Genomic DNA, 25,175 nt, shown 5'->3' with positions numbered 1-25,175 from the left:
AACTGTCTGTTATTAATGTCACATTTGACTCTTTAGAGAAGAAAATGTGAATGTTCTCACATAAGCAAAGCTGTTTTTACAACGTTCTCATTCACGTTGTGTCTGCCAGCTACAGATCTGTGACATCAAATCAACACACTGAGTAGCTGTGTTTGTTACAGCATGGCTTACACAGGATCAATACCATATGTTGAAGCCTTTTGATTCGGCTAATAGGAGAATTGTCTTGTGTACAGAGTTACAACCTCTAATTTAACATTAATATTTTATTTTTCTAAAAACACAAGCCAGTGTTTTATGGCTATAGTACTCGCCTTGGGGTAGATTACTGTACTGCCTGTTTTCATAAAGACATTGATTTTATAGTGAAATTGAAGTCAGTTTGTCCTCTGATAGATTCATTGTTGTACATTTTCTGTGAATAGTAGCGTGATTACAGGAAGCAAATAGAGCCTTTGTGAGGCAGACTGAGTGATTATTATGGTCAGCAGATGAGTTCATCACGCAGTCCAGAAACAGTTCTGCTTCTGTGCTAACAAACCATATTTTCTTGAAATTATAATGGTGAATATATAAACTCTTTGGTCCGTTATTAAGTGTCAACACTGTTATATCAGTACCTGGAATTGCTGATAACTGATCACACTTTTAGTTAATGTGATTTCTGTTTTGCTGCTTATTATGACCTTATGGGGATAGTTTGGATTTTTTTTTTTTTTTTTTTTTTTTTTGGTTGTATGAGGTAATTATCTATCATCAGTGTATTAATTGCAGTAAATTAGGGTCGGCATGCTCTCAGTTTGGAGAAGCAGGCAAAAGTACTGCCATGGAAACGAACTACTGCATCGGCCCAGCAGCAAAATGCATTTTAGCTTCCTAAGAAAAGGGCTACCTGAAAATGAAAATCAGTTTAAGTGAACGCTGTGTTAAGAATATTTTCATCGCTTTACCTTGCTGGCCTGACAGTCCTTTCCTTTAGATCTTCTGTACTCCTACACATGCTGTGAAATGTATTTTGCCACAGATCAGCTGTTTGCGTCAGAAAGTGTTGTTGACTGCTGACCCCACCCATAGCAGCACATTGTTCTTCCAGTACTCCTGTTTGCTTCTTCAAACTGGGAGGGTGCCGACCCAAATCTTCTGCAGGTGATATACTGACTTCAAAACAACCCAAACTATCCCTTTAATGTAGCTAACAAACATTAGCCTCTACTACACATGCTAAGTCCAATATTTTTGGGGGGATTTAGCTTAGCATTTGGCCTGAACATTTTCAGTAATAGGATCCTTCTGATGTTCTTCCAGTACTCCTGTTTGCTTCTTCAAACTGGGAGGGTGCTGACCCAAATCTTCTGCATGTGATACACTGACTATAGGGATAACTACAAGCCCCACTTCAAAACAATCCAAACTATCCCTTTAATGTAGCTAACAAACATTAGCCTCTATTTAGCTTAGCATTTGCCCTGAACATTCAGTACAACATTTCAGTAATAGGATCCTTCTGATGTTCTCTTGTTTGTCTTCAGGTTAAAATAATTCTACAAAACCACTGAAAATACAGATTGAACTTGAAACGCAAAGGTTTAGGCTATTTATAGGTTTTATGTTTGGGTTTGGGATAAAATGTCAAGAATAACAATATAGTTTCTTCTTCTTCATCATAACTCAAGAATTGACATAGACTTTAAATCAAAGACAAATCTGACTTGGACTTTGAGTGAATGGGAATCTCTGGTATGTATGTCTCATGTATATTTGGTCTACATCAGTGTGCTTCACCGCACCCCAAGCCTTGCATTCCTTTTCACATTTCATGTTAAGCAAACTCCGAAGTGCACTAAACCGCCCTCGTGCCCTTCGCACAACTCTCTGGTGGGTTTCGGGTGCTCTGCAAATGTTAGTAAAAGGTAGGGGGTCTGGTCTCTATGGCAAAACACGAGCTAACTCTGCTTAACTTGACCCCCGCTACCCCTATCTAGTGTGATTGTGGACCACCCAGGCTGCCAATCACACACACACACACACACACACACACACACACACACACACACACACACACACACACACACAAACAGTGGGTCACCATTGTTCAGATGCCTGGAGTCGGTCCAGGAGAACAGGACTTGCTCCACTCCATCCCCTTTTGGAACAATTAGCACAAGGGATGACCTTTGACCGACTGAGTGGCAGGGAAGAAATGAGCTTCGAGGAACTCCGGAGGACACAAAGCCAGGAGTCTTACACGCTTCTGACGACAAACAATAACAAGGGTTTTTTGAAGAGAGTGGTTAATTTGCTTCAGCTAAGAGGATGCGGTCTCCGTTTAACTGCTCTAAAGTTGAGATCAAAGACAAAAGGTAATCCAACATTTTCAGTCAGAGCCGCTGAACTTTGGAACAACCTGCTCGAGGAAATCCCATAACAAAAGACTGTCCTCTGCTTTCAACACTAAATTTTATGAACTGCCAGTTTAATTATAACTTTGCTGTGGTAGTATTGTTACTTTATTTGTTGAGGGCTTTTCATTAATGCTTTTTAAATCTTTGTTGTTGGAAGATATAGGCTTTAGTGTCTGCGGCAGTAATCTTCACTGCCTGATGTTTGCACTTTGAATATGAGCATTAAAACTCAGCATGTTTTTAAGGTGAGGAAAATGGAAATTAATCATATTTGTCTTGGTTATTTCTGTATTGTGTATTATAAAGATGGTACTATTGTGTATTATCACCCAAGTGAGTATTTGGGTAAATGTGGGTAAGAAAAGCTTGGTTTTAATGTTAGCTGACATTTATGTTTGACTCATGGAGATCTGACAGAGATTAAGATGCAGTTTACACCCCAATTTTGACACTGAGATTAAAAACCCATCAAGACGGTTTAAGTTTAGTAAGTGTCTGAAAAAAAATTATGTGGGTCATGTGATTTAGTCAAATTTAAAGGGGTTAACATTTGAAAAGATTATGGCAATAATGTAGTAAAAGTAGTGTAACCGTAAAAACTTTATACCAAATAATTCAACTTCAATTTAAAAACGCTAAATTCTCAATAAAACACCATATCAACTAGTTTGGCATGATCTTACATTATAACTTTTTATATTTAATAAAGCTAATATAACACAATTGTTCTAAATATTATATTTAATCTGGGGAATCGTGTAAATCAGGAACCATTTCATTTTTTAAGTAATTAAGTACACTTACATACACTGTAGGTGGATAAAATATGTAATATTTATCATTGACATTTTCAGGAGCATTCAGTCTTACTTTTGGTAACCCATTTGGTACCCTTATTTGTCACTGACTCATGTTTCTGCTGAAATTTAACTGCCAGTGTAAACATGTAGAGAAATGGGATTACCTGGATTAGTCAGAATAGAGGCCGGAAGCCTACAGAGATCAAAGGGTCAGAATCACCACGGAAACACCAGGATATCCTGATGGATCAATTAGCTAAAGCGCTTACACTTTTACTATAGTTAACTAAAATGTTCAAATAATAAATAAATTTTTAAAAATCTATATCATATGTCATATGTGTAAGTCACAGTTGTTACAGGTAGGATGTGTTTAATTTACTTTACTTTGCATTTGTTAATGTTCAAGGTTTAAGGTATCTTTATTATCCGGGGGGGGGGGGGGGCAATATGATTTACAGCTAGCAGTAATACATAAATAAAAAAACACAACCAATAATAAATACATACAACAACTAAATAAACACAAAATTAATTTACAAGGCGGATAGCAGCAGGAATAAAATGACCTCTTGAACCTATTAGTTCTACATTGTAAGTGCGCCCTGATAGCAGCATGTATTTATACCACAGTAGATGGCTTGGATTAGCCAATATAGATTGAGCTATTTTCAAGGACCTCACTTTATACAGCTCATGAAGGTGTGGTGTGATGTTCCAGTAAATTCGCTACACACCTTTACAATACCGCAGGCATATTTCATATTTCATTTTCTCTCTGAAACCTCCCCAAAAACTAGATCAAACAACACTATGTGTGCTAAATCACATCATATTTCATGTTTATGTCACCTGACTTCAACATTACCCTCATTTGTGTCACTTTCATCAATTGAGACCTATGGTCCACGTTGCCCAGTAAAGACGTGTTGAGTTTAATCCACTGAGAGCAGATTTTCTTTCAGCGCTTCAGCAGCTGTGACAGTGACACACAACGAGAGAGAGCAGACGGACGCTTTACGCCAAGAGTCAACAGCCGTTAGCCAAATGCCCAAAATGCAGCGATTACCACTGTCAGTGCTGGGCAACCTGGACCGCCAACTGTCACCACACACACACACACACACACACACACACACACGATGGGATGGCATGTGGGCACGCACACATAAACAACTAACCTTTACAGTCCTATAAAATAAACTAGCCATCATTGTTATTATGTATATTTAGGTCATCTGAGGATACACGTGCATCCCCCTCTTTCCACACATCATCCAACACACACATATTTCCATTCCCACTGCAGCTGAAAAGCCAAACGCTGCTAATCCTCAGCGGTAGAGTACTGTGTCCACCCCCGCACCTGCACTGTTTGGGGATATTGGGGATTTTGAAAAAGGCCAGAGCTGCCAACGCTGGCATGCGAAGGCTTGCCAGGCCCACACCTCCTTGAGTCGCTCGCCCCTCCTAATATCCCCGCCCGACCTGTAGCCAGCACTTCCTGGCTCCCTCAATCCCATCAGCCCTGCATAGGGCCAGCTGCCCACAGGTCTCGTGTGTGACTGTTGCGTCTTAAAGGATCTCTGTGCCGCTAATGCCACTTAAGCACAAAGCGCTTCAGCTGAGGAAGGCTCAGAGCTTGACGGTGCCTCCCTTAAGATCAAACGTCACCGTCCCACGGCCGGCTGCTGGCTGGCCCTTTGCCCGCTCGGCATACTACAGCATGCTGTTGGGACAGAAGGGGTGGGGGCTACTGTACCACAGCCAGAGATGACAGTATAGGCTGGCAGGAGGAGAGAAAGAAAAGTAAGACTGACAGAGGTCTGATGGGATGTGATGAGGAGGACATCAGAGACCCAGCTGCCACTGTTTTTATCTATTTTGGCCTACAGTATGTGAACTTCTGTGGTTTGGTCAAAAGTAATTAATTGTAACTGGATTACTGTTTAAACTATGTGTTTTTCTGAGGGGATGCACTCAAAGATTTCCTTGTTTGACTGAGTTAACTGAACTTGTCCCCAGAGACCCCCAAAGTCCAGAGAGATCACAAAAACTTGAAATGAAAGCTGACTTAAATCTAGTGTGAACAGAAGGAGTTGATTGCAACTAAAGTCACCACTGCAGATAACCTTCAGTCCAAAAACAGCCAAATGTTAAAACAGTACAGTGTTATTTGGGGCCTTCCTTCCTCCTTTCATTCCTTCTTCCTCCCTTCCTTCCTTCCTCCCTCCTTATCTTCCTTCTTCCTCCCTTCCTTCCTTTCCCCCCTCCTTTCCTTCATTCTTCCTCCCTTCCTTCCTTCCTCCCTCCTTATGTTCCTTCTTCCTCCCTTCCTTCCTCCTTTCATTCCTTCTTCCTCCCTTCCTCTTTTCCTTTCTCCCTACCTCCCTCCCTCCCTACTTCCTTCTTTCCACCCTTCCTTCCTTCCTTCCCCCTCCCTCCTTTCCTTTCCACCTCCCTCCTTATCTTCCTTCTTCCTCCTTCCTCCCTTCCTTCCTCCCTCCTTATCTTCTTTCCTCCTTATCTTCCTTCTTCCTCCCTTCCTCCTTTGCATCCTTCCTTCATCTCTCCCTCCATTCCATCCTTCCTTCCTTCCTCCTCCCTTCCATCCTTTCTTCCTTATCTTCCTTCTTCCTCCCTTCCGCCTTTTATTCCTTCTTCCTCCCTTCCTCCTTTGCATCCTTCCTTTCTCTCTCCCTCCATTCCATCCATCCTTCCTTCCTCCTCCCTTTATTCCTTCTTCCTCCCTTCCATCCATCCTTCCTTCCTTGACTCGAGGACAACAGGAGAGTTAAAGTAGCTGGCATAGAAGCTGACAGGAAACAGGGGGAGAGAGAGGGAAAGAGAGAGAGAGAGAGAGGGGGGGGGGGGGATGACCTGCAGTAAAGGTTTCTTGCTGGCATTGAACCAGGGACACTGCTGTTAAGTGGCATTCGCTGTAACCACTCGACTACCAAAGCGCTCCAATATAGTATTTTAACTGTGTTAATGATCGGCCAGCGAAGCACCTTATTGGATTACGTCATGTTTCACTCCAGCAGTATATTATATGCCTTATGAATTACAACAAAATGTTAAACTGTAAACTAAAAGCAATTAAGCCAAGTGAAGGTTGAACTGCATTTTGAGCAAGCTACTATTAAACTACTCTGAAATAGGGACTATATGTACCTTTACTTGGAATTATTGCTTATTTATTGTCAAGATACCACAAACTTTAGGGTATACAGTATGTGGCCAGTGATGTTGACAGTAAGTGACAAACAGTCTAACATCTTAACCTTTTCAATGATAATATTTTTTAGTATTTATGGTGTGTTGAGGGGTTTGGTGGGTACGTGAGTGATGTAGCATTCAAGATAAAAATGTGACTCACTGTGCCTTCAGACCATCATAACTGTTGTGTGGTCATTGTAACATAGTTATCATTATTATTGTGTGCTTCATGTGAACAAACAGTTCTGTGACTTGCTTCAAAAGTGCTGAATCTTTGTGTTTATGTGAAAAAAAAATCACTTCCTGCCTTCCTGGCGCCTGATCATGACATAGCCACAACATGGGCCTCTTTCCCATTTCCCCCCTCTGTTCAGGAAGACTGGCTGCGAGGTCTTAAGGTCACAGCCTGTTTAGCAGTAGAGTCCGTGGTCAGACACATGGCACTCTGAGTATGACAGGACCGGACGCTTCCTGAGAGAGAAAATGACAAGCCATTCATGAGATCAAACACAGAGACCCAACCAGCTCCATACTCAAGGTTCAGCCAACTAATCTTCCTTGACATTTCACCTGGAGACAAAACAACATTTCTTCAAGTTCTTCATGTTTTTGTTTCTGCTGTTCCAACATCATTCACTTATGAACTTAAAATGTTTTGTGTGACAACTCCACAGTGAAGAAAATCTCAAAAACGTGCTTTTTCATTAACAGTGACTGATGTTTGTGTTATGCAACGAAATACCAAAGACAAAGGAAATGAGAACAATCTGGAAACATCAGTGAGTTTGTGAAAGTTTAAACTAAAAACATGCAAGTAAAGATATGAACTAAGAATGAAATCTCCACCTGGATGACCAGTGAAAGCAACGAGGGAATGAGCTTGTCTTGGGAATCAGAGAGGAAGTCCTAATCAAATCAATCAATTACTCAACAGAAGGATTCCCCTCCTTTGGTCACGGTATTGATGGCTTTCAAAACGCTTGGAATCTGCTTTAGACTATCAATTGTTGATTGATCTGTGGTCCGGTGGGGCCTCTTTGATGTGAAGAATAAAGGGTTCCTATTGGGTTACACAGGTCAGGATTGATGATGCGTGAAATCAAGAGCTTAGAGCAGGAAAACAGGAGAAGACACTCATATTCCCATGGGAGGATCACTGGTTTTCCCCAACACTTTTATGCTATTTTCTTCCTTCCTTCCTCCCTTCCTTTCCCCCTCCCTCCTTTCCTTCCTTCTTCCTCCCTCCTTATCTTCCTTCTTCCTCCCTTTCTTCCTTCCTTCCTCCCTCCTTATCTTCCTTCTTCCTCCCTTTCTTCCTCCCTTCCTCTTTTCCTCTCTCCCTACCTACCTCCCTCCTTCCTTCCTTCCTCCCTTCCTTATTTCCTTTCAACCCTTCCATCCTTCTTCCTCCCTTCCATCCTTCCTTTCCCCCTCCCTCCCTCCTTATCTTCCTTCTTCCTCCCTTCCTTCCTTCCTCCCTCCTTATCTTCCTTCTTCCTCCCTTCCTCTTTTCCTTTCTCCCTACCTCCCTCCTCCCTTCTTCCTTCCTTCCTTCCTTTCCCCCTCCCTCCTTTCCTTCCTTCTGCCTCCCTTCCTTCCTTCTTTTATTCCTTCTTCCTCCCTTCTATCCTTCCTTCCTCCCTCCTTTCCTTCCTCCTTTTATTCCTTCTTCCTCCCTTCCTCCCTCCTTTCCTTCCTCCTTTTATTCCTTCTTTTTCCCAAACATTTTTATGCAAAATCTCTTTGGAAAACTGTGTTCACATGTACAAAGGCTAGAGAACCATTAGATGAAACAATGCAGGACATGAGATTCAGGGTTTGTTTTCTGTCAGCAAAGCAAGAACTAAAGTCATCGGACACGACGCGTTCTTGTCTTGAATGAATAAAAATCCCTGTTTATCATTTCAGGAAGCAGATAGTAGAAGTTTTTTACAGTGCACATAGGGCGTCACATCTGAGGCCTTTGGCTGATCCTCTCGCTTTCTCTCATCTGTCATCTTCCTCCTTTCTTCCCTCCCTTCCCCTTTCTCCAGTCTGGGGGATAGACATGCTGACAGATGGACCTTTGACATCCGGACACAGGAGAGGGGAGAGAGGAGGGTGGACCTGGAGGGAAGGAACAGCAGCAGTTGCCAGATACAAAGTGTTTCTCTTCATGGGCAAAGGAGAGATGTCCAATTCCCGGAATAGAGGGTTGATTAAGGGGGAGTAGAAAGAGAGAGGGCTGAGTGGGGTAGAGTGGGGGCTTGAGCTCGGCAACACCTGGTGAGGATTAGAGGTAGAGGGATGGGGGGGAGGTAGAGGGGGGGGGGGGGGGGGGGGGGGGGGTTCTGTGATCTGGAGGAAAGAAGTGCTTTGTTTTGGGGTTTTTTTTTCTTTTTTGGCATATCACTAGAGGCTAGTTGAGAGAAATCAGACTTTTCCAAAACACTCACACACACATGAACAAAAACAACAGGGTCATTAACGATAATCTAGTCCAGTGAAGTGAAGTTATTGTTTTTAAAGTTATCATTGTAAGCTGTCATTTTCTTATTGTCAAGAAAATCCCATGAAAAGACAAAAAAACAACAATGTGTTAGTGCATGTGGTCGCATCTCAATACTCTCCAACTTACATACTCTGCACAACGCTAATATCTAAATCTTTAAAAATGCGTCACAAGTATATAACACTTTCAAACAAGGCTGATTAATTTCCTTAAACGACTAACATTACTCAAACAGGAGTAAATAGTACATTTACTCAGGGACTATTTTCAGCTGCGGATTAATATCCAATTGTTACCCTGGAGGTATTTTTGGCAGCAGGACGGTGTATGTGGAACTCACTCAAAATAAACTTGAGTGAGTTCATAGTAATGAAGGAACATGTCAGCTAGTGCAACAGGGTGGTTGATGGAAGTGTTTTTTGGATAACAATGGAGCTCTGTGGCAAAGGGGAGTCAGGCTTTGGCTACACTTCCTTCTTCCTCCCTTCCTTCCTTCCTCCCTCCTTTTCTTCCTTCTTCCTGCCTTCCTTCCTCCTTATCTTCCTTCTTCCTCGCTTCCTCTTTTTCTTTCTCCCTACCTCCCTCCCTCCTTCCTTCTTTCCTCCGTACTTCCTTCTTTCCTTTCTACCCTTCCTTCCTTCCTCCCTCCTTATCTTCCTTCTTCCTCCCTTCCTTCCTCCCTCCTTATCTTCCTTCTTCCTCCCTTCCTTCCTTCTTATCTTCTTTCTTCCTCCCTTCCTTCCTTTCCCCCTCCCTCCTTTCCTTCCTTCTTCCTCCCTTCCTCCCTCCGTATCTTCCTTCTTCCTCCCTCCCTTCCTGCCTCCTTATCGTCCTTCTTCCTCCCTTCCTTCCTCCTTATCTTCTTTCTTCCTCCTTTCATTCCTTCTTCCTCTCTTCCTTTCTCCCAACCTACCTCCTTCCTTCCTTCTTCCCTCCATACTTCCTTCCTTCCTTCCTCCCTCCTTATCTTCCTTCTTCCTCCCTTCCTTCCTTGCTCCCTTCCTTCCTTCCTTCCTCCCTCCTTATCTTCCTTCTGTCTGAAGTTTAGAAACCTGTTTGTACTTCTTTGTGTCCCAGACCTCCATCTGACCTCGCAGGTTCCCGAAGCCTTCGACTTCATAAGATTAGTTGTCGATGAGGGTTAGGGTTAGGTAATATAAATGTAAATACATATAGAGTATCAGGTGGGTTTAGAAGTACTGAGTATGGAGGAGATGAGCTTATGTAGGTGTGAAAGGAGACATTCCAGGTTACAGCAGAAGATGTGAGAGCGTCTCCGCTGTCCTGACATTCAGTGGAAAAGGTCAACAAACCATTTGGGTGACACCAAAGCCTTGCTTATTAAAATCTTTCCCTTGAGCTCAAAACTGTGTCATTTTGCATCAAGCTTCTTCCTCTTATCCTTCCTCCCTCCCTCCTTATCTTCCTTCTTCTTCCCTTCCTTCCTCCCTCCTTATCTTCCTTCGTCCTCCCTTCCTTCCTCCCTCCTTATCTTCCTTCTTCCTCCCTTCCTTCCTCCTTTCATTCCTTCTTCCTCCCTTCCTCTTTTCCTTTCTCCCTACCTCCCTCCCTCCCTCCTTCCTTCTTTCCTCCGTACTTCCTTCCTTCCTCCCTTCCTTCTTTCCTTCCCACCCTTCCTTCTTCCTCCCTCCCTCCTTTCATCCCTCCCGTGTCATTTTGCATCAAGCTGAAGCAGAAGTTAGGAAGTGATTTACATGGCAGTGCTTGGAGACTTGGAGCTCTATCTACAGTATGTGTGAACTGTTTTTTCTGTTTTCTGTTTTCTTTGAGGCACAGCGTTTTTTGGGAGAAAAAAAATCTGTGTGTAAGTGTCACTGGCAATCCTGCAGCACATTGCAATTTTGGAGTGACGATTTACTGCGTTTGAACCTTCCCCACGACCAACCTGCACTATTTCCGCTGCTCTTTTTGTGACTTTAATTGATAGATTCACATCAAACAACATCAAACTAACACCTAATTGCAAAGGGAGGGGAAAGCAGCTGTTTTTTTAATTATGTGTAACAACAATTGAAAGATGTCTACTTTAAGAATTTCAAAACCACAGGGAAGAAAAAGTACGAAGAGACAATGAGAAGAGAGAGAAGAGAAAAGAAAAGTGGCGAAACGTGTCCTCAAACAGCAAAGGGAGAGCAGGCAGGAGTCGTGTAAATCCAATCAGTGAAGGCAAAGAGGATGGAGGGATGAGAGAGGACAAAAAGAAAGAAGGGATCAGGGCAGGCTGCTGGCAGGAGACTCTGCTGTCACGTACTGGGAAGCAGAGTCTGGCCTATACCAGAGATGCATTGTGGGAGTTGACCCAGAGGCCAGAAAATGCTGAATAGAGGACTTTGGCTTAGTGCGGTGGTGAAAGTACTAGAATGGACAAACTGGACTGTAGCAACCATTCAGAATTATCAGCAACTGCAGACTGTTAGTAAATATGAGTCTATAGACTAAATATATCAGTGTGTATTGATTATCTTTGGGTCTTCCTGACTCTGCTTCTACTGGTTCACACAAGAGCACATCATAACCATCGTATATCATTTGGCACCTCAAAATAAACACAAATAAACCATCAGACATGTTTTTAACTTGAATAAGTGTGTTTCCATGTACTTTAGATACATAAGCATGTTGCCCCCATTCAATTCTGACTATAAAGGGTTAGGGTTAGGGAAGCACTTATGTACTTATGTTTCCTTTAGACTGCGTTCATACTGCAGGCAAATCTGATTCAAATCTGATTCCTTCTCATATCCGATTTTTAGGCCCGACTGTCCACACTGTTTTTAGCAAGTATCCAAGATCGGATTTGGCTCTGTTCAGACTGGGCCACATTAAGGACCAATCTGACAGGTTGCCATGGCAACATCGTTGGAGCGGAGGCATCATCTAGCGTGTATTGTGTGATGTCATATAATTGCGACAGCAACAACAAAGCCTCAAGCTTCTCTTGAACGGAGCCATCTCCCCAAAGATTAAGAATCTGGTTTGGTCCTGTGTCCATGGACTGATGTTTACGTCCTCCGTTGCCTCCAGTGATATCACCTAGCAACAACAATTGGAATAAGCGTGGGTCTGGTGTCGCATAGAGTGACGTAGTGTAGAGACGTAGAGAGACATCACGTAGAGTCAAATCTGATATGAGTGTTTGGAGCTGTTCAGACTCAGACACATCTGTCCAAATGAGATTTGAAACTTCCTCCCAAAGGTGGTTTCAATCTGGTTTACAAAAATCGGATCTCATTTGATTTATGACTGTTCAGACTTCATAAGAGCCATTTGGTTCCAATCTAGATGGGCTAAAAATCGGATTTTGGCTTGCAGTGTGAACGCAGCCTTTTATTTCTACCATCATCGAATGTGGTCAAGAAGCAAGAAGAGATAACAATAAGGCAATTCTCTGGGAGGAAAAATAGCCATCCCTCTTTAACAACTAAACAGCTTTCTTTTCTTTTTCCTTGTGTAGAGTTTTTGTCTGAAGTTTTTGTCACATCTCGCTCCATTCGCCCCCTTTTGAGTATTTTGTGTCATCTTTTGCACTTCTGCACACACTTACTAAAGTCATTCTGTTTCCCACGACATGCAGGTAAAGACAATCTTAACCCGCTGTGACCAGGATGAGTGATCTGCTGCCACCCTCACCTCAGAGGAAGACCACAGAGGGACAAGCCGTGACAGCAGGCTTAGAGGAAAAACTATTAACTGAGAGAGGATCCTCGGGTCCGGAGCCAAACACATGACTGAACAGACACATGGAGGGTTGGTGAGAGAGAGAGAGAAAGAGAGAGAGAGAGTGAGGGAAAAGAGAAAGCAAAGAAGAGACAGAGGGACAGAGATCATCCAACTGACACAGTTACTCACGCGAAGAGAGGAAGACTATCACCCTCTCAGGATCTGTCAGGCCGTCTGTCAATCACACAGCTGAAGACGAGAGAGGTGCGAGAGGTCCGCTGCATTACAAGTCAAGACATCCTGATACAAGCTTGGACAAATACTTTTAAATCAGTTCATCATGTCACCTTCCAGGTTGAATATGTAGTTGTTTAGTCTGTGAAACAAAAATAAATCTGCATTACTTTTTGTTTGGCACGGTGCCTACATGTCCCAGCATGCATTGTGTTTGAGATTATCAATGGAAAGCTCGTGACTATGTTTACCTGACTGTTAGTGTAATCTTCTTATCACATCTGTCAACTGAAAAAAGGTCTTCAGAGAAATCTAAAGGTTATCTTCATTATTGGGTTATCTCTAGATTACTTTTTCAATTAATAGATTTATTGTTTAGTCTCTTAGTTCAGAAGTTTAGAAAACCCACAGTGGTATTTTAATCTTCGTGTCGTCCTCCCGGGTCAAATTGACCCTGTCTGTTTTGACTGTTCCTTCCTTCCTTTCCTTCCTTATTCTGTCCTCCCTCCCTTCCTTCCTTCCTTCCTTCCCCCTCCATTCCTTCTTTCTTCCTCCCTTTCCTTCCTTCCTCTGTCCTCCCTCCCTTCCTTCCTTCCTTCCTTCCTCTGTCCTTCCTTTCCTTCCTTCCTCCCTCCTACCTTCCTTCCTTCCTTCTTTCCTCTGTCTTTCCTTCCTCCCTCCTTTCCTTCCTTCCCTTCCCTTCCCTTCCTTCCTTGATTTGAGGACAACAGGAGGGTTAAAAGCTTGTTTTTCTTGATAAACAGTTCATATCCTAAATATTATTAATTTACTATTAAACTGGAACCAAAGGATGATGGAACTTTTTGCTAGATAAATAATCTATTAATCCATAATCAAAATCAATATCAATACATTTTCTGTCATACGTTAAAAGTTTGGAAAGCTTCTCAACAATAACAGAAGTTATATAAACATATAGGTAATGATTGGTGTGCATGATGTGTGTTGTTGTATAGTTTCAAAGAAAGAAAGTTTGATGTGAAAGAAAGTTTGGCTCTACATTGCAAACTGCTACACATAAGTTTGTTTGCTGATTTCATTAAAAGTTGACAATCTAGACAACAAACCACAATATTTTTGATTAAAAAAGTTAAATTTTCAGCATATTTTCACCTCCACAAAGCAGCACATGTTTTCAATGCCTTTTTAAAATGCTTCACAGGATGAATGTACCGGCATAAGGTAGATGGAAAACATGCATTTCTAAACATTTGTCCATTAATGAGAATAAAGGAGAGAAGAAATCAATAAGATGAAACTTACCTCAAGCAAATTCTTCATCTGTTGCTCCCTGCCAACTACTGATTATATCTCATGACGGATATAAATTGGCTGCTATAGAGGCTACATAGAGTATTAGCAGACATTATAAGCATGTCATCTCAATATAAGGTATAACATTTAACTTTTACAAAGTGTTTGAGATCTGATTAGATCTGATTTTACCTACAGACGACTCAAAAATGTAAGAATTGGCAACATTTTTGTGCATATTAGCGTATCTAACACTTTTAGCCCAACCAAGTCTAATATTGATGTAAAAATAATCATTCCAAGAAAGTAAAAACTTTAGACAGTAAACTGAAAAAGCCAAAAGTCAATAACAAGGTCTAAAATGAAAGATTTAGTACATAAGGCAGCAGTGATGAGTATTATTGACTGTGTGTGTTCGCCTGTGTGTGTGTGTGTGTGTGTGTGTGTGTGTGTGTGTGTGTGTGTGTGTGTGTCTGTGTGTGTGTGTGTAAAGGGTAAATAGGATATGCCAGTCAGAGCTGCCACCCACAACCCAGATGGCACTTCCTGTAAATCTGTGTTCCTAAGTATCAACTGGGGCCAAAACTCACACACATGCACCCACACAGATGCACTAACACCATTTTTTGGGGGGCGCAAATTGAGGCTGCAAGTTGAACAAAGGTTGAGGTGCTAAAGTGTGTTTGGCTGCAGTTCCTGTAACGGCCACTAGATGCTGCCTCTAAGAAGACTTTATATTGAAGCGGTTGAGATTACTTCTTCTTTTCTGAAACACAAAGTCAGTAACATACAACACCAAAAAGTATATTTTTTGATCTTCATTAACAAACTCTTTGATAATAAATATGATATTAAAACACCAGCTTCCAGTAGGCGGAATAGAAAGCAGAATAAAATTCACATAGAAAGTCATGACAGCAGCCCCGCTCACCCAAACTAGATGGTCGACGGCCAAGCAGGAAGGATGTGTGATGCACTAATGCTACCTTTGACCTATATGGCCCTGGACCACAACACACAAGGATGTCAGGAAGTCCGCCACTTCCTTATCTGAGGAAAAGAGACGGCCTGTTCCCACGTTATGTCCCTTATTCCGGAGAAAAAGGAACTAGATAAAACGACTGAAAGCTGAGCCATGTCGGAAGCCAGGCGGCATTTACTGTATGGGAAGGGAGTTGGGAGGATGGTGGGATTTTTTTTTGTTATGTTTGTGTGTGTGTGTGTGTGTGTGTGTGTGTGTGTGTGTGTGTGTGTGTGTGTGTTCCTGAGAAGAAGTAAGAATTGAGCTCAGTCGTGAGTCAACCTGCAAGTTTTTCAGGGAGTTTTGATCATTAAAATGACATGGCATGTGAGCATGTCCTCTAAAATCTAGTCAGTAGATTATTGTACATGACCAAAACCTTGAAATTCATATAAGCCGAATAAATATTCATGCAAGTCCTGCCAGGTGCTGATTTATTTACTTTTTTATTGTTCTGACTGAGATTTTACCAGAAAATGTTTCTGTGTCCAAATTTCAATTCAAGTCTTTAAATGGAGTCAGATCTGTGTCCAAAAAGTGTTGAGGGCTCTTTTTTATGACCCAACTTTCAATGGTTTTGTGCCAAATCCTCAAACAGAGTGACTAGACAATATTCAAATCCAAGGTCTTCACAAAAAATGAGGAAAGTTTGAGCTCCAGATGTATTTTAATGTTCTAATCTTACCATGTTTTTAGAAAATCTTCCTCCACACTACCATAAGACAAACTGATATTAGAACTATCACCCATGACATTTCTGTTCATTTCCAGTGCATTCCTCAGTATGGCCTGTTTTGACTTCTAATTAGAACAATCCCCATCAAATTTAGATCAGTTTTAACCTTTAAACCTTTAGACGTGCAAATCAACATATCGGTTGATAATCTACATCCTTTCTGATGCAAATCTAGTAAGTGGTTAAGATAGCTGTTCGCTTTCTGTAGTGCCACAAAAATGTTTTGCTGACTGAGCGGAAAGCAAAAAAAAAAAAAAAAAACACAGAAAACTTTCCATGGTCACGAAAACTAGACATGTTATGTAAATATCTTTAGTAAAGGTATGCAAGGAGGAAAAGGCATCTACTGCTTAACACAGTTAATGAGTTTTTCCTAGAAAATGAGCATAGCAGTGAAGCTTTAGTGAAAAACACTCTATTGATGGCTCTTTGCAGCTTATTGGAGTGTAAAAGGGTTACCATCATTAGCTGGTTACATATCATGGAAGTGAAACTATTTGGGGTTTAGTAGGCTGTGTGTACAGGATACAGGAAGTTAGAAGAGAAACAAATAACATTTTATTAGCTCACAAAGGAAGAGGAGAAGGGTGAACCTGTTGTCAGAGGCCTTGTGTACATGCATCCCTCTCTGTTTCCTGTCAGTGAAAGAGAGGAACAGGAAGGCTGAAAGAGAAAGAGAGAGAGAGATAGAAAATCAACTCAGGGATCAAATGACAACAAACAGATCATGCAGGAGCGGAGGTCTCTTTGAACCTTCGCCGTGCGGAAGTCAGCTTTTTTTTTTTTTCTCCCTGCCCTCGCTCTCTCTTTCCCCTCAGTTTTTTTTTTATCCACCGCCCCCCCACCCCTCCTTTTCCACCGGAGATAAGCTTTCAACATGCTAAGCCCTGTAAAAACAGGCCACGAGTGTTTAAGCTGAGACCAGTCTGCAAAGATGTCCCTGCATGCTACTCTGCATCAGGCGTCTGCTGCTTAGAGCCTCATGTCCCCGAAAAAATGAGCTTCTGGTTGTGTCTTAACTGTGAAGTGTTGTTGGGATATATAAATCATAACTTGATGAATGGGCATGATGATTGTGGGTTGAGTGGATAAAAAAAAAAGGGTTAATGCTTTGAGTAGATTATTTGCAGCTCTGCTTTTAAAATGTTGTTTTACAGCAATAATTGCTACAGCATTAGCAAACAATGCCCAAAACATTAAAATGATGTTATGATTTACTCACATTGCAATAAAACCACAGCAAAGTGAGAAAACATCTCTCAGGGGGACTCATTTTAGCGCAACACCATGTTTCCATTCACACATTTACAAGGCTGCAGCCTCCATGTCTCTGAGCTGCTTATTTAAATGAGTCTTATTGTAACTGCTCAATGCCAACAGTAGGCCTATATGAATGTAGTCAATTATAATGATATATCTAACCAATTCAGATGTGGAACATGAACTACATGCGCATTCCTGTTTCCTGTCCTATTGTATGCCAGCAAAAAGGTCACAATGAAGAATGAAGGGGTCACAAGAAGATTAACAGGATAGGAAGGAGAAAGAAAAGCACATATTTCTGCTATAGACACTATGAGTATGTATGTGCTTGTTTGCTTTTTTCTTGCAGACAGACAAAAGTATATATGTGTATATTCTTTGAGGCCTGGCAAACATGTTAAGTGCATTTCCTTCCCCATAAAACACTTTCAAACCTTTCAAATCTCAAAGTATGCATCATTTGAATCCACGTTTACTATCGTCTAGCTTCTTTCATGTTATTGCCACTATCTATCTATCTATCTATCTGTCTATCAGCAGAATAGCATGAAACTGGAGAGTTGAGAGTTTATCGTCATCGTGCACATGCTGCATTAAAAACAAAACAGGGACTCAACTTGTAAATAATTGCTCTATAGAGTTAGTGGTCAAAAACTTTAATAACTTGACAGTTTCACTACTTACAGAGTAACTTATAACTGCCTTAACTCGTAAACAGGCAGGAGTGGAAAATGAGATGTGAAAACTAAAACCCTACACAAATCTTTTTTATGAGTTGTATTTAATTTATATCAAAGTATAGACTGACCACAAGCTTCAATTCTACCAATTCAAGGCACATACAATTGAATAACGGCTTTTACTAATCATGCCCCGAAAAAGGTGTTAAAGAGTCTGTAAAGGGTTAAAATCATGTCTGTGTGAACATCCAGTTGATTAATCTCTCATCTTGCTGCAGTGATGTGCATGTGCACCTCAGGGTCACACACACCAGCACAGTTGATTGTGGTTGCACATTTCGGACCCCACCCAACCACGTAACAAGTGTTTGGATGCTGTAAACAGGACACGGTGGTCTGTAATTACTGTCAATAGCACGTTTGTTCATCTTTCACTTCGCCCATTGCGCACTTTGTCAGTTCCTGTGTTGTATCAGTTAAAAATATTTCACCACATAACACATCCTGTTCAGTTTAGTCTGATGGTGATAACAAAAAAAAAGATTGTATTTTTACCAGATCAGCAATAAGAACTTAACCAATCATGTTGTTTTTTTAACCCTACTGTTGTCCTCGAGAACGGAGGGAGGTAGGAAGTATGGAGGGAGGGAAGGAAGGAAGGGAGGGAAGATGGAGTGAAGGAGGAAAGGAAGGAAGGAGGGAAGGAAAGAAGGACAGAAGGAAGGAAAGGAGGAAGGGAGGAAGGAGGGGAGGAAACGAGGAAGGAAGGAAGGAAGGGAAGGAAGGAGTGAGGGAAGAAAGGAAGGAAGGAGGGAAGGAAGGAGGGAAGGAAAGAAGGACAGAAGGAAGGAAAGGAGGAAGGAGAGGAGGAAAGGAGGGAGGGAGGAAAGGAGGGAGGGAGGGAGGGAGGGACGAAGGTAGATAGAGAGGAAGGAAGGACAGAAGGATGGAAAGGAAAGAAGGAAGGAAGGAAGGAAGGAAGGAGGGAGGAAAGGAAGGAAGGAATAAAGGAAGGAAGGAAGGAGAGAAGGAAAGAAGGACAGAAGGAAGGAAAGGAAAGAAAGAAGGAGGGAAGGAAAGAAGTACAGAAGGAGGGAAGGAAAGAAGGACAGAAGGAAGGAAGGAAGGAAAGGAAAGAAGGAAGGAGATAAGGAAAGAAGGACAGAAGAAAGGTAGGAAGGAAGGAATGAAGGAGGGAAGGAAAGGAAAGAAGGAAGGACAGAAGAACAGTCAAAACAGACAGGGTCAATTTGACCCGGGAGGACGACAGGAAGGTTAATAAGTAAAGCAACGGAAGCTGTTAGTTGTTAAACCCTTCAGGCAAACAGGAGGCATTTATCCGGCCGAGGCGAAGTCAAACAGAGAGGCTTAAAAAACAAACAGAGGAGCCACTTGTTGAGCGGCGTGCAGGCTCTCACTGTTTACCTGAGCCCTTCTCTACCTATTTGAACAGGTGTCATTGTGTGTGTGAATGGGTGTGCACATTAGATAAACTACAGTCAATTATTGTTGAGGTCCTCTCTATCCTGACTTCAGAGGCAGACTCACTGTAACTCAATAGGCGTGGGTGCCTCCTCTCCTCCGCTGTCATCCTCCTCTTCTTCTGTCTCTCTGTCATCTGTTGTTCCACTCCCTCCACTCTCCTTTTGTCCCTGGCCTCAGTTTATCGCCTCATCCCCTAAAGGGGGCTAAAAAGAGGGGGAATTTCCTAAAAGATAATCCTCCTGTTTTTCAGAGGAAGCGGTAGAAAAGAGAAGAAGAGGAGGTGGAAGAAGAGGAGGAGGAGGGGGTATGCTGATTCACTTGGGAGCTAAAGACAATGTTTACCTTCCGCCTTAGGATGGAGTTGCTGGCTGTGAGACAATAACTTAACCATGCAAGATAAAATGATAACAGGCATGTGCACAGAAAAAGGTACTGAGATCCCCAAAAGCTAAAATGTATATTTTGCACAGAAGCAGAGTTTATCGTCATCGTGCACATGCTGCATAAAAACAAAACAGGGACTCACTTTAGTAAATAATTGCTCTATAGCGTTAATGATCAAAACCTGAAACCTGTGAAACCTAAAACCCTAGTTCTCTCATGTGCACCTAAAATATTTTGTATATTTCAGATTTTTATGAGTTGTATCTCTTCCAAGATACAACTCAGTCCCTACTAACTGAGTTCTATAATTCATATCAAAGTATAGACTGACCACAAGCTTCAATTCTACCAATTCAAGGCAAATACAATTGAATAACGGCCTTTACCTATCATGCTCTGAAAAAAGGTGTTAAAGAGTCTGTATCTCCTGTTTAAGGGTTAAAATCATGTCTGTGTGAACCTCCAGTTGATTAATCTCTCACTTTGCTGCACGTCAGGGTCACACACACCAGCACAGTTGGTTGTGGTTGCACATTTCGGACCCCACCCAACCACGTAACAAGTGTTTGGATGCTGTAAACAGGACACAGGACAATAACTTAACCATGCAAGATAAAATGATAACAGGCAAGTGCACAGAAAAAAGGTTACTGAGATCCCCGAAAGCCAAAATGTATACTTTTGCACAGAAGCAGAGAAATATTTCTGTCTTGTCAGAGTTTTGGGAAGATTTGTGAAACAGCATCCAGAGCCTGAGGGTGGGGGGGGGGGGGGGGGGGGGAGAAACACTGAAACTCTCCACTGACACCCAGACTCATAAAGCTCCTCTAGAATTACCAGCTTTTTAATGGGAGTCTGGCTCATCTGACCTATTCAACAAGCAGGGAAACTCTTAAATGGACCAAAAAACATTATTGAGCAGTTAAAAGGGCCAGTTCACCCAAATTACAACCCCTGCTGTCTTTTTTTTTTTTACCTTGTAAAACATAGTTCCAGTGAAAAACTGTTGACAGCATGTTCTGGGGGATTAACCAGAGTAACAGGGACGTTGTTTCTGGGAAGAGAGGTTGTTGAATTTCTGTTTTTTTTAATGCTGTGAGCACCAGAAACACAATTTCACTCATCTGAACTCTAATTCAGACCTTAACACAGTGTCTTTATGACTGGACATGTGTTTAATGTGCTTACACAATTTTATTTCTATCATGCTTTTATGTGTGTGTGTTTACATAATTTTAATGTAGTTCCAATTTGGTATGTTTTAATAGTTATTTTATTAACCCCCACATTGTTTTCATCTTTTTTTTGCAGTATTATTTTATTTTCCATAAAGCAATTTGAAACATTGAAATAAAGTTGCATTGCACTACCAAGATAAGTAAGCTTTTTTTTCTTTTTTTGGTTAATGGTTTTACTATTCTTATTGTTTTCATGTTAGTCTAGTTAAGGCAGGAGAACCAACTACAGCAGCTTGAGGCCAAAGCCGACATGGAAGCACCTTAACCCTCCTGTTGTCCTCGAGTCAGGAAAGAAGGGAGGAAGAAGGAAGGATGGAAGGAAGGGAAGAAGGAAGGATGGAAGGGAGAGGAAGGAAGGAAAGACGGACAGAGGAAGTGAGGAAGGAAAGGAAGGAAGGATGGAAGGGAGGATGAAGGAAGGAAAGATGGATGGATGGAGGGATGGAAAAAGGAAGGAAAGGAGCAAGGAAGGAAGGAAGGGCAGAGGAAGGAAGGAAAGAAAGAAGGAAAGAAGGGTGGAAGGAAGGAAGGAAGGAAGGAAGGAAGGAAGGAAGGAAGGAAGGAACAGTCAAAACAGACGGTGTCAATTTGACCCAGGAGGACAACAGGAAGGTTAAACTAGATGCTGTCTTCAACTGACTCCTATTTTAAAATTCATCATCTTCTCTCCAGAAATATAAAATGAGTCACTATAGCCTCGATCTACTTGGGCCCTTACATGAGTGAGCTGCTGACCATTTTTGGAAATTATTGCTCAGTTATTTTTACATATTTATTTATCATAGTTGTTTTGATGTCTTCTGTGTGGGACTTGGCAGCTGTGATTGACAGTTCGCTCACCTGCTGTTCTCCCCGTTTCCAGGACTTAAAGTTGAATGTTATTTAATTACGTGAAATTAAAAAAAGAAAAAGAAAAGAAAAAGTGGATAAATAACAAAAACAAACTAACACAAAAATACCCACACAATGTCAAACAGACATTTTTTTAATTCTTTTGAAATTTTCTTTTTTTTAAATTGATTTTTTTTTTTTAATTATTTTTATTAATATTTATTTTATTTTATTTTTTTCTTTTAATTTATTCTTGGTTATTGGTATTTTCTTTCTTTTTTAATTTTTTTAAATTGATTTATTTATTTACTGATCTTTTTCATTATTTTTTTTAAATTTATTTTATTTTATTATTTATTTTTTTCTTCTAATTTATTCTTGGTTATGTTTAGATGTTTGTGAAGAAAAAGTTTATACCTTGTTTCTGTGTATTAATCTTAAAATCAATAAAAACAAAAAACAATACGTGAAATGAAGCTTAAGTAGCAGGCCTGGTTTCCAGAGCATGAGAAATAACTCATTATTTGGAAGGTCCAAACTAGAGAGGTGGCACCCACCACAAGCTGCTGCTCTGGGCTTCAAACCAGCTCTATTTTGATTTTTGTTTTTTAAATTAAATGTATTATTATTATCATTGTTGTTATTATCAATACAAACCAATGAGTGATAAACCCATCTATACATACAGTCTATGCTTGGAAGATCAGATGAAAACTATAGCAGATTCAATCAAATCAATATATATATCACACTGCCACTGCTTTCATAGCCTGTAAATCTAAGGACAACACACATATAAACACCAACACACACACACACACACACACACACACACACACACAGTTCAGCAGTAAACCGTGACCATGCGCTGGCTCGGCGGCGGCAAGTGAACAACCCCGGCTGTAAGAGCTCCTTCCTCAATATCAACAGGAAGCTCCTCCTCCAGGAAACTATTAACAGGTTATAGGATCATGTTGACAACGCACTAAAGAGACACACACATACACACACACACACACACACACACACACACTCACAAATCTGGGTTTACAGTTCGCTGGTGTGTGCTCTATAAAACGAGGCCTGTGTGCTCTTAATGAGATGGAAGTGGAAGTGAAGGTGGAAATTGGTCGTTAAGCGTTTGCATGTGATTCTCTCCTCCTCCTGCTTTTATACACAAAAGCTTTTTGCAACTGGGTTTGTTTGTGTTTGTGTGTTCCTGTGTTTCCACTCTTATGGAAACCGAGTAAGTGTTGTAGAAACTTCGGGGGGAAATTTCTGTACTGTGAGATCATTTTTGGGCAGTCCACAGTTGTTTAAAGAGTCAGGGTTTTTTTTTTTTTTGGATTCAGAATTAGGTTGAGAGTTTAAAAGTTGAGAAATTGAGGCTTGGAAATTATTCAGTGCATTTAAATTAGATTTCACAACAGTAGATGAAATTTGCTCAGTTGTCTTCAGACTGCAGATTTTCAAACCTTTCATTATTTTTTTAAAAAGAAACACTTTTGGGTCAAAAGTTGAGCTTGAGAGTCCATTCTTGTCCTCAGAAAGAGCAGATAACAATTTCAATTTCCATTTACTGACTCATTCTGGAGCTTTTAGGACAAAAATTGTTCATATGTCAAATTCAATTTGAAATTTTAGTGATTTTCTTCTCACTTTTCTTTTCGCTTACTCTCTAATTTACCGGTCTTGCTGACTTCCATCTTCAAATGTTCTACATCTCACAGAAAATTGAAATATGCTGTTTTTTTTTAAAGAAGAGCTATAGAGAATTAAAAACTGTTCCATATGAAGAATATACAATAGTGGGACACAGCTGATTGTAATGAATGTAAATTTGGTTATTTTATATGACTCTGCATAAATTTGAAGGAGAAACGGCTAACAGCTTAGAATAAATTTTGTGATGTAGTTTATTGTAATATATAGATTTAAACTATTCAGCTGAGCTTCATATATTTGGAGTAAAATAATACTCTCTTGTTTTTAGTTCAATCTACTGTATCATATTGTTGAAACAATTAAAGCTATAAAACTAAACTGTAGCTACAAACATTTATGTTTACATTTACATCACATTTATGTCAGATGAGTTATTAACCCTCCTGTTGTCCTCAGGTCAAGGAAGGACAGGAGGAAGGAAGGGAGGAAAGGAGGAAGGAAGGAATGAAGAAGCAAGGAAGGAATGTAGGAAGGAAGCAAGGAAGGAAGTGAGGGAGGAAAGAAGGAAGGAAGCAAGGAAGGAAGTGAGGGAGGGAGGAAGGAAGCAAGGAAGGAAGGAAGTAAAGGAGTAAGGAGGGAGGGAAGAAAAGAGGAAGGAAGTATGGAAGGAGGAGGGAGTAAAGAAAGAAGGAAGGAGGCGAAGAATGAAAGAAAAATTAAAGAAAGAGGGAGGAAAGAAGGAAGGAAGGAAAGAAGGAAGGGATGAGGAAGGAAGGAATGGAGGAAGGGAGGAGGAAGGAAGGAAAGATGGAAGGAAAGAAAGAAGGAACAGTTAAAAAAGACGGGGTCAATTTGACCCGGGAGGACAACAGGAGGGTTAATATGGAACACAAAACTGAAACTTAAAAAAAATGGACCCTAGAAATGCTCCACCAATAGCTTCAATCCTGCCAATCCCTAATTTTTAATCATATGTACTTAAATTGTCTCGTGGTGGTCCGCATATTTAGAACTATGTATAACAATAACTGTGGATATAGTGGAGAAAGAAGTGGAAACATGAGGATGCTGATCTAAAATGATGCTGTTGTTTTTTAAAAATTCATCCATTTTTGTACATCACCCATCATGTATACATTTGGTGTTGTTATGCTGCATGAAACCTCAGATCTACCACAGCTGTGACATCCTCCTCTCTGCTGCGGGTGAAACTGGACCCGTCCTCTCCCAGCGGACCGCTCCTTCTTATGTAACTGGGAGAAGAGAAGAGAAGAGAGGAGAAAAAGATGATGCAGGAGGAGGAAAACCAGTAAAGCCACATAGGAAGGAGAGGATGTGGTGGGGGAGAGCTCAAACTGCAGCCAGTGGAGAGCTCCCACCCTCTCCCCCCTCCCCCCCTTTGTGTGGCTTTTCTTACTGCTTCCTCCCGACCCGTCCGCATCGCTCACCACATCTCTGCCACTTGGAAAAACATAAACAGCTAAAGTCTCCACGCTGGGCAGAGAGCAAGCCAAAACATTTGAGTCGCTGGCGGATGGAGACGAGGAGAGGCACTGTGACACGTATCACATGTACGAGCTGAGTGGAAATATTAACCCTCACACACTGTTCATATTCTGTCTCATAATTAGCCTCCACATCAATTCACATTCATAAATACCCCCATCAGTCATTAATAAATGTTTGATTATTGTTATGGAGGAAAGAAAAGACATTCATAGTCACTAGTTTATAGTCTGGTAGAGCATTTCAAGACTACAACATGTTTGA

General features: G+C 41.1%; 1 protein-coding gene across 1 annotated transcript in view; it reads right to left on the bottom strand.

Moving 5' to 3' along the window:
• Positions 1–24,552: 24,552 nt before the first annotated feature.
• The window catches only part of poc1b (POC1 centriolar protein B), a 57,651-nt gene continuing 57,028 nt past the window's right edge, over positions 24,553–25,175 (bottom strand). The window contains exon 11 of the mRNA XM_053319472.1: positions 24,553–24,658. Within this exon, the coding sequence (XP_053175447.1) occupies positions 24,553–24,658 (106 nt within the window). The remainder of the gene's footprint in view (positions 24,659–25,175) is intronic.

This window comes from Scomber japonicus, chromosome 5 (genome assembly GCF_027409825.1).
Source record: "Scomber japonicus isolate fScoJap1 chromosome 5, fScoJap1.pri, whole genome shotgun sequence".
Taxonomy (NCBI): domain Eukaryota; kingdom Metazoa; phylum Chordata; class Actinopteri; order Scombriformes; family Scombridae; genus Scomber; species Scomber japonicus.
This window is presented reverse-complemented; position numbering and strand designations above follow the sequence as displayed.